This window comes from Falco rusticolus, chromosome 12 (assembly GCF_015220075.1).
Source record: "Falco rusticolus isolate bFalRus1 chromosome 12, bFalRus1.pri, whole genome shotgun sequence".
In the NCBI taxonomy this organism is placed as follows: Eukaryota; Metazoa; Chordata; class Aves; order Falconiformes; family Falconidae; genus Falco; species Falco rusticolus.
The window spans coordinates 20907331-20921620 of NC_051198.1; the positions used below are offsets into that span (position 1 = coordinate 20907331).

The following is a 14290-nucleotide window of genomic DNA, read 5'->3' on the forward strand; positions in this document are numbered from 1 at the left end:
CACTTAGGTCAGCACAGGGCTCTCATGCAAGGGAGGGAGGAAAAGAAAATGGCATTGGTATTCATGATGAAAATACAAAGGATGAAAACAGAACACGAGAGGAACAAGTGCTGGAGAATGTAAATACAGTAAGCCATCCTAGGAACACACACTAGAAATCCCTGCTCCTCTGACCATCTGCCTTCTAGATTACCTAACCCCCAACCTCACATACCAGAAAGCTCTTTTGGCTTTCACCAAATATTTTTGTTTCTTCCAACTACTACGCAAGAATCCCACATTGCCCAGAATCTCCTACTCCTCAAAATCACTCCAAATACTCACTTTCTGAAAATATGCCAGAAATACACTCCTGATGTCTTTCCACCTACTCATGCGTAACAGAAAAACCTTTACAAACAACTAGGAAGTCTAGGCTTTGACAAATGCATGTCATATGTCACCTTTTTCCCCTATAACCTCATTTTCCTTAGAATTAAGTCTACAAAACCCACCTGCCATATTGCATACAGGAAGCTGCTGTCCGATAATGGCTAACTGGTACCAAGTTGAAACCACTGCTCCTGATTAGCTGAAAACTGGGCATACCCATTACTGTTGGTACCCCACTCCCCCACCATTACCTCAACCAGCTTATCTGGAGAAAGAACTGTCACTCAATGTTTCTCCTGTAATATTTAGTAAGGATATCAAAATGAAGGATGGGGCAAATACTTCACATCACACTACTGTAGCTACAGAAAAGTCACTAGTTCTCTACACACAGATAAACAGTTTTCAGGATTTATTTATGCCAATTATTTAAGATCACCTACAAGTATACCCACATATCTGTTAGGAACATGGGACAGACTCAAGACAACAGTACAACAGAAAGAGGAATTACCAAGGAAACCCTACCCTATGTATTCTAATAACTGAACTCTTTTTTAAAAAAAAACACACCAAAGAAATTAAAGAAATGTGGGTCAGAAGGGATCTCCGGAAGTCATCTAGCCCAACCTCCTACTCAAAGTAGGACTACTACAGTATTAAAGTAGATCAACATTGGCTTTATCTCCAAGCATGGGGATTCCACAACCTCATTGGGTAAAACTTGGTCCTGGGCTGCAGTACACTCCTGGTGAAAAAATAATACCGAAGACAACTTGCAACACCTAATGAATTTGAAGTGACTTCCCTAACACTGATGTTACAGGATGGAAACATCCCAAGCTAGCTATTCAGTCTAAAGAACAAAAAAAACCCCATTTATTAATTTAAAAAAAATGCTAGCTCAGATTCTACTTAGAAATATGAAACAAAACCATCCTAACATACACAGGAAATGCATGAATGACCAACTTTTAAGGTCTACATTTGAGCTCAACTATACATCTACCATCACTAAGATTACAAGTCCAGTTTACAAGAGAGTTACACCGGAGAACATTTTCACTGCTCAGCAAGCTGGTTTACATATTTACAAAACATGGCCCAACAGCGCAGTATCTTTCGATCAATTCCCCGCTGAAACACTTAAAATATTAACAGCATGAGGTGGTTCTATGTCAGCATTCAGAATGTGCATATGAAAAAGGTCAAAACCTTTTATAAAAGCCATGTAAAGCCATAACAGAACCATGCAATCTCAATACAAATATAATTTATCTCCCGACCACTTACATTGGAGTTAGCGAAAATTGAATTTGAGTTGGCTACAGAATATTCTGCATTAGTCAAGTCTTCATTGCTCTGGTAAAAGACAAAAATAATGTTTAGAAATAACACACTCAATGAAGGTTATATATGTCTAATACACAGGAATGCTACTTACAGATTTACTACTAGGTCCATGTAGAAAATAATTCAGTGCCTGTGGGTCCCTTAAGGGAGGGGAAAAGAAAAAAAGTTACCACTTTTAGGAAGCTCTTTCTGCTAATGAAACTAATTTAACTAAGCCATATACTGCATTCATATAAATCAGGTTTATAATAAAAGCACATTTCTTTCACTGACTCCAATGCAAAGCTGAAAGTTAATACCATCTGAGGATCTGTGTATCTGTATCAGCACAATCTTCAGATGTTGATGGTATTTGCTGTCATTGTACCAAGGCATTTCAAGCAATAAACTATGTTCAATACAAAACTTTAGTTGCAGTCTACCTTACTTCCCTTTATAACAGTATTACTCATACTGTCTTAAAACACACAGGATATTATGACAGCACATAGTACAAAACCAAAGGAAAATACTAGCACCAAATAACATGAGAGCTAAAACAGGTATCATTGCTTCTCCAGAGATGAACTACAGTGTCTGTTTAGCTAGTGCCTAAATCAACAGGGTTATTTACAAGCCTGAATCTTTAACATGTTTTCTGCCACGTTTAACATTGACAAAAATACCCTAGTGACAAACCTGAATCTTTAACATGTTTTCTGCCACCCTTAATGTAAGTCAGCAGAAATTTATGCTTGCCAGAGTAACAGTCCCTTCACTTGGAGAAAAGAGCAGCACCTTTTCCAAGTGAAATCAACCATAGATATAATTGATTAAATAGTATGAAATACAATTTCAATGTATTTCATTAACTTAGCACTATCACTGAATAAAACTCAGATTAAAAATATGGTCTGGTTGAATGATCATGGGAAATTCAGACAAAAAAATACATTAATGTAACTGCACATACAAACCAAGTAAAAAACATTAAAAGGTTGTGTTACATGGGATTATTTTAATACAACAATTATACAGCATTTCCCAACATGTCCATTAACATGAGGAGTAAAATGACATGGAGTTTTTTTTATTTTAAAATATCTTTATTGATTAATAAGTAATAATACAACATTCTGAGAAGCAAATTCTCACGTAAAAAATATTAATTCAAAACATTTCTCCTTCTCTCTTGATCATCCTAGAAAATAAAGAGGGAACAAGTTAAAGATCTTTCCAGTTTACAAATACTCTTCTAAAAGCACAAATACACCTCTGATTTCTCTCTCTTTTATTTCAAAAACAAGCTTATTCATGTGTTTACAAAAGACATTTTGCTACCTGGCAGGGACCTCATGGCACTATTACGCTTACAACATAGAAGTGGTTACATATATTTTCAAATAGTAGATTACACTAAATTTCAATAATTAAGGAGAATAGGACTCATTATCTCATATAGGGCTCTATCAAGCTTATGAGTCTTATCAATAAAATAACCAGGCCGCTTAATACTAGTTACACTCACTGACTTTAAATCATTAAAAAATGCAACTGAAAATGAAGAACACTTCATCACCTTAAATATTGTCTTTAGTAAGGAAGGAATTTTAGAAGGCACTTACCAAAATCAAAGATAAGATGGGTAAAAAATGCTGGTTTCTATTCTTCTAGATGCTTAAGACAGTAATTGCTGCCAGCAGCAGGAAGAACACTGTATTTTTTCACACAAACACTCATCTGTATAGAGAGCACTTCATTTCCTGGACCACCTGTGAACTTGTAGCAGGATCCTCCTGATTCATGCTCACCACAGAGCATTTAATTGTCCCATGCAGTCAATTATCATCTTTATGTTCCAAGGAGGATGTGTTTTCATACAGCTCCAATCAGTAATCTTGCACAGTATACTTCACAGAATGTAACTGTCTGCCATTACCGGCAATGCTTTTGCTACAGCATCCACAGAGTAACCCCCCAAATTACAGCAGCCACTGTGGTGGTATTTTGGTTTTTCTGAAGGTAAAGCTCCCATTGGTTTCACTGGAAGCTTTGCATGCATGAGAAAGGTAAATGGCCGATGTATTTAAGACAGTAAAAAAATCTTGTATGAAGCAGAAGTGAACTTTTAGCAGCTGCTACAAGACTGATGTCATACTAACTTCTGGCAGAGTTTGAATAAAGTATTGTACATTAAATGTTCGATGCTCTTTTAAAGTTTTAAATGCGTTATACTGTATTAACTCTCCTTCAATACTGACATGAATGTTGGCCAAAGGAAGGTAATTTCTCATATACACAATCCACAAAAATCTTGCTCATGCTCCAGCTACCAACATTATTTTTTGAGATTCCCATGTAGAACTATAAACCTCCAAATAAATCTGTTACAGAAATGATGAAAAGAAAAAACAAACCAAACAGGACCATCTAAAATCCCCAATTTTATTAAAATCAAGTATCTTTGAGCCAAATGCTGATAAATTCTTGTTTGTTGTGAATACTTAACAGCACCGGGTAGCAATCCTATTTTTCTAACATTTCCATGCAAATGCATGTCATTAGTAGAAATTATTTATAATTTTACTTTTCCCTGTAAAATACAAGCATAGTGTTAATAAACCATTTAGTTCCACTACTCAAAAAATTGAGATCTTTATTTTTTAGTTAAAAAAAAATAGTTCTTTGCAGCAAAGTTTGTAACAAAATCCCTAGTAACGTGCTTCAACACCGACCTGATATTGCCACTAGCTGAGAAGGGAATCCAACCTCCATGCACACTTTATTCCTTCACCTCTCTGGAGGAGAAGGCCAGCAAGTGGACTGTCAGCTGGTATACACTGGGGCTGAAGGCTGTGTGATACACACATCTCCTCGGGGAGAAAGTGAAGCATAGCTACTCATTTCATTTGCAAGTCACCTAGTCTTGAGACAATACTGAGACAGAATCACCTTCAAGAAGATGATTTTGCAAAACTATTTTTTCCAACTTTTCTGAAAGAATTGCTTAAGGAAAACTTACCCAATAAGGTCAAGGAGACAGGATTCATCATCATCATCATCCATGACAACTAGAACAAAGAGGGAGAGGATGGATATTTGATGTGTCAGACAAAAGACTGCCTTCAACAATAAGACCAATTTAGAATATCTCAATATTTTTATTTGATTTATGAAGCTGACAGTGTCTACTATTGGCAAAGTTCTTAAACCTGCACCTTCTACAGAGATCCACTGATTTATCTCAAAATGAAATTCAGTCACATGTAATGATGTACAAAAGCCCATGCAAAGTTCTACCATTTAGGGGTTTTTTTAGAATTTTAAATTGGAGAAAGACAAATGATTAACCAAACTGATTAAACAGAACTTCTGTGACTTTAAAAAAAAAATAAATCAACACTGAATACAATCTCAAGACTCCAATTAAAATGTTTCTGTAGGAATTTACTCCCAGCTAAGCCCAGCATGGGATTAACCAACCACTACAGAACCTACTTTTACAATTACTGGCTATAATACCGACCAGCCAAAAAGGTAAACAAATCTAGGTCAATATCATGACAGTGCTATTATAGGCTAAAACCACAGCCAAGACATGACAAAGCCAAAACATTCAAAAGAACACTATTTTCTAGCAGAACTTCCTTAGCTATTGCTAGTGACAATATGGCTACTTCCTTTTTTTCCTCAACAATACTCAGAAGTGTATTTAAACAAACCTGTGATTAATAGTACAGACCACTGACAACCCTTTTAACAGCAAGTGAGGAATTAATTTACCTTAATCACACAATGTAAGCATCCATTCATTGAGTACAGAACACTTTCAGCCTCACAGTATCACAACCACCAAGCCTTACACACTGCCTACTCAGTTGGGTGCTGCCCGTACCAAACATTTCATCACTTTTTCGCCTGATTGCTGTTCCTTCAAAGTTTCTGTTTGCATATTCTGGGTCTGTTCACCATAACTCTCAGAATGTCATCTAAGATTGTACCTTCTCCCTTTTCCCTATCAGTAACTCTCAGGACTTTATCCTCCCTTATTCCCTCTGTAAAGGTCCTATATAATCCACCAGTTCAGTCATCAACGGATGCCAGCATTTCCTAAACCTCTCGGTACCCTGGCTTCCAATCAGTTATCCAGTCTCACCTTCACACATCTTCTAATCACATCAAATTGATCACTGTGCATTCCATGCCTGTTTTTTTCTCAACTTCTCTTAAAAATCTGCTATCATACTAACCAAATCTATTAATACAGATTTTGCTCTCTCTCTTACTTCTCACCAAACAGAAACTTACTCTCCTTGATCAGATCCATGTGAATTGTTCTTCAGGCTCTCCCTCATACAGATCTTCATAATGTTTAAGACAATGGAAGGGACTGGAGCATCTGTTACACAAGAAACTGAGAGCACCAGGACCGTTCCGCCTGTGGAACAGAAGGCTACGGGGTTATCTTACCCATGTGTATAAATACCTGGCGGAAAGGTGTAAAGAAGACTGAACCAAATCCTTCTCACTGATACCCACTGAATGAACAAGAGGCAAGGGGCACAAATCAAAACAACAACAATCTATTTAAGCATAAGAAATTAAAAAACAAACAAACAAAAAAAAAATAGTAGTTAAAATGGTAGTTAAATACCAGCACAGGTTTTCCAGCAAGGTTATGGAGTCTCCATCCTTGGAGATAACCAGAACCCTGCTGGACCACAGCCCTGAGCAGTCTGCTCTGGCAGAGCCTGCTGTAAGCTGGACACTGAATGAGGTGATCTTCAGACCTACCTTCGTACCTCAGCAATCCTGTGATTCTTTCCTGGATTTTTTCTATACCTCACTAATTCCGAAACTGTTTATACTTTAGACTAGCAGATGGCAGTCTGCCCTCCATACTGCATAGCCTCATTCAGATTTTTTCCTCAATTTCCTGTGCTTTAGCTTAGTAAGGGTGAAGCAGAACCGGAACATGCATCACTATAAGGATCCCTCAGCATCACCTTTCTGAGACAACTGGAAAATAAAGCACAGCTACCAAGAACTACTTCAAAAGTCAACAAAATCAGCACTCATGAGGTGATTATGCATCTTAGTAATTTCTCCTGTAATTCAGTAATACACCTGCTCACTCTTGCATACAGCCACCAGCCTGAGCACTGATCTTGCAATTTAATGCTATGCAAGTAAAATGACATTTTATGACATCATGGAATTTATATGTAAATGTTCATTAGTAAGAACAAATTAATAAGCAATTAGCATTCGGTGATTAGCATTCTGCTTTAACTGTATTGTTAGTACTACTTAGGGGAAGGTGCTATTTCCTCTAACAGCTAAAAAACACCATATCCATCTCTCAAGAGCCAGGTTTCAAAGACTGCTAACTAACCAGAAGTAAAAATCAGCTCTACCATAAGTCAACACGAACTCTGTTTTGACACTACATGCCTGCTTGTGAAAACACCATCCCATGTGTCTACAGCAATACTGACATCATTATTTAAATAAAATAAATTGTATTTGCTTTACCAAATCAAATACTCTCTGTGATTATACTACTATAAGAGTTCAATATTATCAAAAATGACCACATAGAACTTTGTTCAATCAGTACTCCTGTGGGTATTAGACAAATCTGATAATTTCACTAAATTCTTGAAAACCTGAATATAACAATCAGAAGGAAAATAAATTGCATGAGAACACCAATGACAGAAAATCTTAATGGTACTACATATTCTTCACCACTCAGCCCTTTAGCTGAACATGCAGTTGGCCTTATTAGAAAATATAATCTGTTCTTTTTCCTCATTTCACAAACATGATACAAGAAAAATTACCCAATACACCATAAACTTCTGCCAGTTTATGACAGACAATAAAACCTAAAGAAAACAGCTACATTTTTATAAACACAAAGAATCACAACCAGTCCCCTCCAGAAGTGCATCCTTCTAACAAGCTTTGACAATGACATTACTAGTAGAATTTTATATACACATGGAAAAGAAATATTATGTCACCTTTTTTTAATGCTGGTTTACCAAAGAGCTAATCTGTATAAAACCATTGCCAAGTTTTTATACAACTGAACAATGAACCGTCACACAGCCAAGAACACACCTATCATACACAGAGCTCTTGCTACATTCAGTTGTTCTGATCAGCATTTGCAGCCTAAGGGGCTACATGCTTTCACACCTTGACAACTGCAAATAACACACAGACAGATTGCTACCACCTCAACATCCCCACAAATGATGCCCAAGTAACATGACACTAACATAATGCTGCATAGCAACGCTTTTGTGAAATACCACAGGACCAACACACAAGTTACATGGCACACATAGGGGTATGTGGTCTGTGAAAGAAAATCAAGGTCACAGCCAACACACAAACCTACCTATTTAGATTAAATTCTGCTCCTATTTCACCACACATACCCAAGATCTACATAACCGTGTAACTGCATGTTGTGGTTTAACCTGGCAGGCAGCTAAACACCACACAGCTGTTCGCTCACCTCCCCCATGCTGTGGGATGGGGAAGAGCATCAGAAAAAAAGGTAAAACTCATGGGCTGAGATTAAGAGGTTCTGTTCAAGAGGACAGAAAAAGAAGGAAAATAATAATATTGATAAAAGAATATACAAAACAAGTGATGCACAATGCAACTGCTCACTACCTGCTGAACAACACCCAGCCAGTCCCCAAGCAGTGGGATACCACCCCCCCAGCCAACTCCCCTCCAGTTTTATTGTTCAGCATTACATCATAGGGTATGGAATACCCCTCTGGCCAATTTGGGTCAGCCGTGGCTGTGTCCCCTACCAGCTTATTGTGCACCCCCAGCCTCCTCACTGGCAGGTCAGTATGAGAAGCTGAAAAGTCCTTGACTTAGTGTAAGCACTGCTCAGCAACAACTAAAACATCAGTGTGTTACCAATATTATTCTCATGCATATTCTCATCCATAATTCATCACCATACCAGCTACTAGGAAGAAAATTAACTCTATCCCAGCAGAAACTAGGACACTGCAGGTTTACATCTTTTTAACTGATGCAGTTTTCATTGAGGATTCGTGTCCTGTTAACTTCATGACAGCAACAGAGGTGGTGCACAATCCGACAGAGTCCTTGCACACCCAAAAACAACTAGTCATTCAGCCTCTTTAGAAAAGAGGGAAACATTATCAACACATGACCTTGACACAGATGATCATTTAAAAGTGTGTTAATAAAAAGCAAGCCTATCCTGTGAAATTTTCCTAATACATTTTCTACAGCACAAATGGTGCTGCTTTTCTTGCTGACCACCTTTTCAGGTTTTCTATACACAAGTTATAAATTCTGTCCATCTCGCTGTTCGTTAACATATAGGGGGGCAAATCAATGACTGCCGTGTGAAATGGGCATAAACTGTATTAAGCCAAGACAGTTTGAAAACAGAACTCAACACAATGAGTGGAATTAAGAGCATTAGAATAGCCTAGACCAGCGTTCTCCAAAGAGGGGTGGCATGCAAGACAATCCACTGGGGTGCAGACAGAAAACACTGGAACTTCATTAGCACATACACAAATATACATACCTTGGGGGTTCATGCTCAAAAAACTTTTACTGATAGGGGTGTGCAATTAAGAACATTTGGAGACCACTGGTTTAGGCTCTTAAAAGTTTGACTCACTTCTGTATTTGGATCAGTTGACACGGGTTTCAGCCCATAGGCAAGGGCTGTGGGTGCAGGCTCCGGGTGAGGCTTGTCTGGGCCATCGGGGCCCCCCAGTGCACCCAGTCCCCTGACAAGAGCCCAGGCCAGAGGCAGTTGGGGGAACACACACATAGGAAAGAGTCACACAACTTGCTGGAGCACTGTTACAATGTAGCCTAAGAAATACCTAGTTACTATCAACACTGTTCTACAGTGTCTTTGCTTAAAAAATAAAAAAAATCCTACAAAAAAAGGCTGTTTATCCTAAGTAGGCCAAACTCAGCCCTGCTGCTACATTCAACTACTTTACAAAGGGCAATCCTTACTAATTAGTAACAACCCAGCACAGATACTCCCTCTAACTTATTATTAGCAAAGCCTCTGCTGCCTTATTTCATAACCCTGCTGCTGCACTGGCGAACCTAGCATACACTTCAACTTGGGTCACATGTACTTGAGGAAGCAGCACTGTCTGTCCCTTTTGGGAAATAACCAGAGTGCCCTTTATCACATCCTACCAAACAGAATATAAGAAAAGGTTAAAGTAATAAAACTGACAAGGATATCCCAGCTATGCAGGTCAGTCCTCTGGGGGACTGTTAGTACTTGGCCTTAACATCTCTGCCTCACTTTCAACAACACTCTCACCTACTACAGAGCAAAGGCAAACAAACGAAGGAGAGAGCAGTCCTGCACCCCTCTCATCCACTTTCCCCGAGTCTGCTCAAGGCTGTTAACAGCCACCTGGATCAGAAAATTCATCGACAAAATACATTGATCTGTTTCAACTTCAATTAGCTTCTGGATTTGGTTCTGGCTTGCCACGAGACTGCTAGTGGCAGCACAAGAGAGGGAATAGGAATGGGCAAGCTGGGGAGTTAAGTACTGGGGAAGGCAGCAGTGCTTCAGCCAGCTTAAAGCAACTGTCAGCCTGTAGCCACACGTGTAGAGTTATTACAGCCACCACTCTCACATTAGCTGCAGTGCAGGCAGCAGGTCGACAGAAGCAATTATTCCCCTCTACTCAGTACTTGTGAGCTCCCATTTGGAATGCTGTGTCCACTTTTGCCACACATACCTCTCCCCTCTTAAAAGAAATACAGAAAAACTTGCTAGAACCCAGCAGAGTGCCAATAAAATCCTGCAGGCAAGTGACACTAAGGAAGTCTGAGGGAACTACATTACTTCAGCCTGGACAACAGAAGGCTAACTGAGGTGCCACCTGTAGCCTTCCACTAGCTAAAACAGATACTAAGATGAGCAGAGCCAGCCTCTTCTCATCAGTGCGCAGCAAGACACGAGGCAACAGCCAACACATGCAACACAGAGAAATCCAACCAGACGTAAGGAAAAAAGAAGCTCACAAACAAGAACACTCAAGCAAGCAGGTGTAATCACCCTCTTTGGAAATTTCCAAAACTCAAACGGCCCTGACCAACCTGTCCCAGCTTTGAAGCTAGTTCTGCTTACAGCAGGAGGCAGGGCCAGATTAACTCCAGTGCTCCTTAACAGACTCAATTTTTCATCACCATGCTACACAATCCACGGTGGCATGCAACACATGCAGGGTCTACAGCCTGAAGAGTCATTAAAACTGTATTTGTCCAGAAACAGCCCAACTATTCATACATGCCTCATATACTGTACCTGATTTTTAGAACTGAAAAAATCTAAGTATTCAAAACCACTGTAAATACTGAATTTTAAATCTGCTCAAATTATATTCAAGCTTGTCTCAAAGAATTATTTCCCTTCTCAAAGTCATTTATAATTTCATACAACCTTAACACACAACTTCAGATACCAAGCAGTAAAATATTATTTTCACAGTTTGTAAAAAGCCAAAAACAGTAGTTAGTTTAGAAAAGCAACATTTAGAGCAGTAATCCCCAAAAGTGTAATATGATCAACACCAGAACTTAGTAAACCACAAGTAAATAAATTTACCTGCAAAACTGTTGTAAAAATCTTACAGACTCATCACTTCCATGCGACTACACAGTATCAATTCCTGACTGGCAGCATGCTGGCCCATGCCTTCTGAGAGTGAACACTGACCTTTGGAAATCAATGCTTTAAAGCAAGGAAATGACTGCTGTAGTTAACAGCTTTATAGTGGGCGATAATGAAACTTGCATACAGTAACATATGTAGCACCTGAAGCAACTAGTGTTTGAGTTAGGAGATATGCCCACTAATCCCCACAAGTTCAGCGAGACTTCGTACACATCCAGACAGCAGGAACTCTTCACGACATCTCCATCAGGCTTTATAACGGATACAAGCCATCAAATCTGTACTGTTCTGCTGCACTACACCATTTTCCAGATCTACAATCCCAACATTAACAGTAACTTCACTATGGAATACCTGAAGAAATACATTGTCACCATAACAACAATCATCAGAACAACAAAAATTGAAAAGATCAAAATTACTCTAATAGTCAATGTAGAAAAAGGTACTGTAGCGAACCGTGTGCTACATCAGATTTATGGTATTTTTATGCCTTACATTGTTTTTGAATATGTGAGATGTAAGATAGCACTATTAACCAGATGCAAACATCCCTCCCTTGTTAAATTACATCAAAGGATCACAGCAGCATTATGTGATTCCACACCGACTGCAGAGGCAAAATGCCCAGTGAAGTCCTTCCCTCACACAAATTTCCCCCACAACTGCCACTAATTTTCACAGTGCTAGTATTTTAACTCAGTGTGCTTCTGAACTGTGGCAGGGGGTGGGGGGAGGATGTTTTACCACATATTCAGCAATAAGTATCATTTCAGCAGCATGCACTTCAGGTTGCTAAGGTGCTGTAACTACTGCCCTCCTTACACTGCCAGTTCTCTCTCAGGTTCCTAACAGTCAGCCAGCCTTGGATTCACTGAAAGAAACTTAACGTACACAGGAACAACCAGACCTAATTTGCATTCTCTGCAACACGGGAGTGGAAGAAAGGAGTATAAACTCAAAACATTATTACCATGTATTTTGTTCTTAAATTTCAAGTCCATGCTACTTTTGAACAATCTATTACCTTTCAAACTGGACAATTTCAGGTTCTCGTAACTAGCCACGCACATGTTTTACAATCATCCTATGAGCCGCTCACCACATCAAGCCCTTTATTTTCAAGAAACTGATTTTTACATAGATGGAATAAAAAAAGCAAATATTGAAAACTATTTCCACTTCTCCCCTCTTACTACTGTAAAAAAACAATATGCATCAGAATAATGACACAGTATTCAATGGAAAAGAGGTAAATATCGACAAACTTGATTGAAAACTAAAATCTCACTCTCAATTTTACTTGGGCAAAAATACCGAAGGCATAATTGTCAAAAATTTGTCATTTCAGGACAACAGGACTAAGGAAGAAAAATTATTTTTAAAAATGGACTTTGTACATTTAACTGCTCACTTGTAAACCATGCTGTGCTTATATTCTAAAGTATCTCATTATTCCTTTCAAAAATTTTCTCTTCCACAGTAATCAACAAAAAGTAACTACTATACTGTTGAAAAATCTACCAGGAATTGTGCTCTCAAGAAGAGCTAACAAAGGAATTAGGGATTCTAACCTAGTATGACAGTGCAATATGCAAGTGTGGACTTTCTATATATATGAAAATGTGTTTTCATTCCAACATTCTAAACTTGAGTAGTACTTACTACTCATAATAGTAATAATAATAATGATAGTAAGATGAACTTACAATGTTTGAAATGAGCTGTGGAACTGAATTTAATCATCAGTATTTCAAACACAACATTTATGCAACACAGTGCAAGAAGTTGTTTCTAACTTTAAATATTCAAAGAATGATTCAACACCTCTCTAGGAATACTGCTCCAAAAAATGGGAACTGTTCAGGAGTCAGATAAATTGCAACAAGAAAAGAAACACAAAGTGCTACCTCATGAATTACTAAGCACAACATTATGCATCTTCATGGTTTCTAAAGTCTGGCAGGAGACAAACACCTAAGAGGACAGGCAGGGTCTCTGCGCAATTGTGAAGTACCAGCTCCTTATACAGAAGAACAAATAAAAACCATACACTAAAGTACAGGCAACCTACAATAGGTTGTTTATCCAACTCATAAATTTCCTTTTAGTATACTACAAAAAAAAAAATAATTCTTAAGTTTGGCAAATGTGGCAACTTATCAAGCTTCCCAAAACTATGGTGATATTCTATTAAGAAAAAAAATATGGAAATGTACAGTTCAATACTCAACAGTATGTATGATAGTGAAGGTTAATCCAGCTGCAGGCAAGCACACCGAGTACATGTGTAAATCCTCTGTGCAGCTGTCTAAAATCTGGTTTCCCTCAGCCACACATGTTCAGCATCAAATTTCTAATTTATTCAGTACCATTTTTCCATACTGCACCCAGAGCTGCTCTTGGCAACACCAAAAATTTGGCAAGACTTTCAACCAGAAATTTATTTTTTTTTTAAACCACACAGAGAAAATCCAGTGTAACTCGCAGCCCAGAGGTCAGGGTGCTTACCTACCCCAACGGGACTCCCCAGGTTGAACACACTTAGCCCGTTTCCCCAGCAAACACCATCCTCATCACTATGCTACAGCCTATTTTGGGCTCTGTCTTCTAAGCTGCTCCAGCACATACACAGCTCTTCAGGAATCTCAATAGTCATAAAACATTTTGAAAGGTCCTGGTTTCATACCAAAAGAGGAAAAGAAGCAGTCAATCTCAACAGTTCCTTCAGAAAGAAATGTTCACTGCCCAAAGAAAGTTAGACACTCTTCAAGTATTTCTAGAAACTACTGTATGCAGTAACACAGGCTACTAAGCATACGTTATTTATGCAACACGATACTTCAAGAA

At 38.5% G+C, this 14290-nt stretch overlaps 1 protein-coding gene across 9 annotated transcripts in view; it reads right to left on the reverse strand.

The window, feature by feature from the left end:
* The window catches only part of BICRAL (BRD4 interacting chromatin remodeling complex associated protein like), a 45924-nt gene that overhangs the window by 15789 nt on the left and 15845 nt on the right, over nt 1–14290 (reverse strand). For 3 of the 9 annotated variants that reach the window (XM_037405856.1, XM_037405855.1, XM_037405857.1), the window contains exons 2-4: nt 4727–4775; nt 1817–1865; nt 1666–1734 (exon numbers count right to left, since the gene is read on the reverse strand). In XM_037405856.1, coding sequence (XP_037261753.1) covers nt 1666–1734; nt 1817–1865; nt 4727–4770 — 162 coding nt within the window. In that variant the 5' untranslated portion in view covers nt 4771–4775. The other 6 variants (XM_037405861.1, XM_037405853.1, XM_037405862.1 and 3 more) reach the window with 6 other exon arrangements.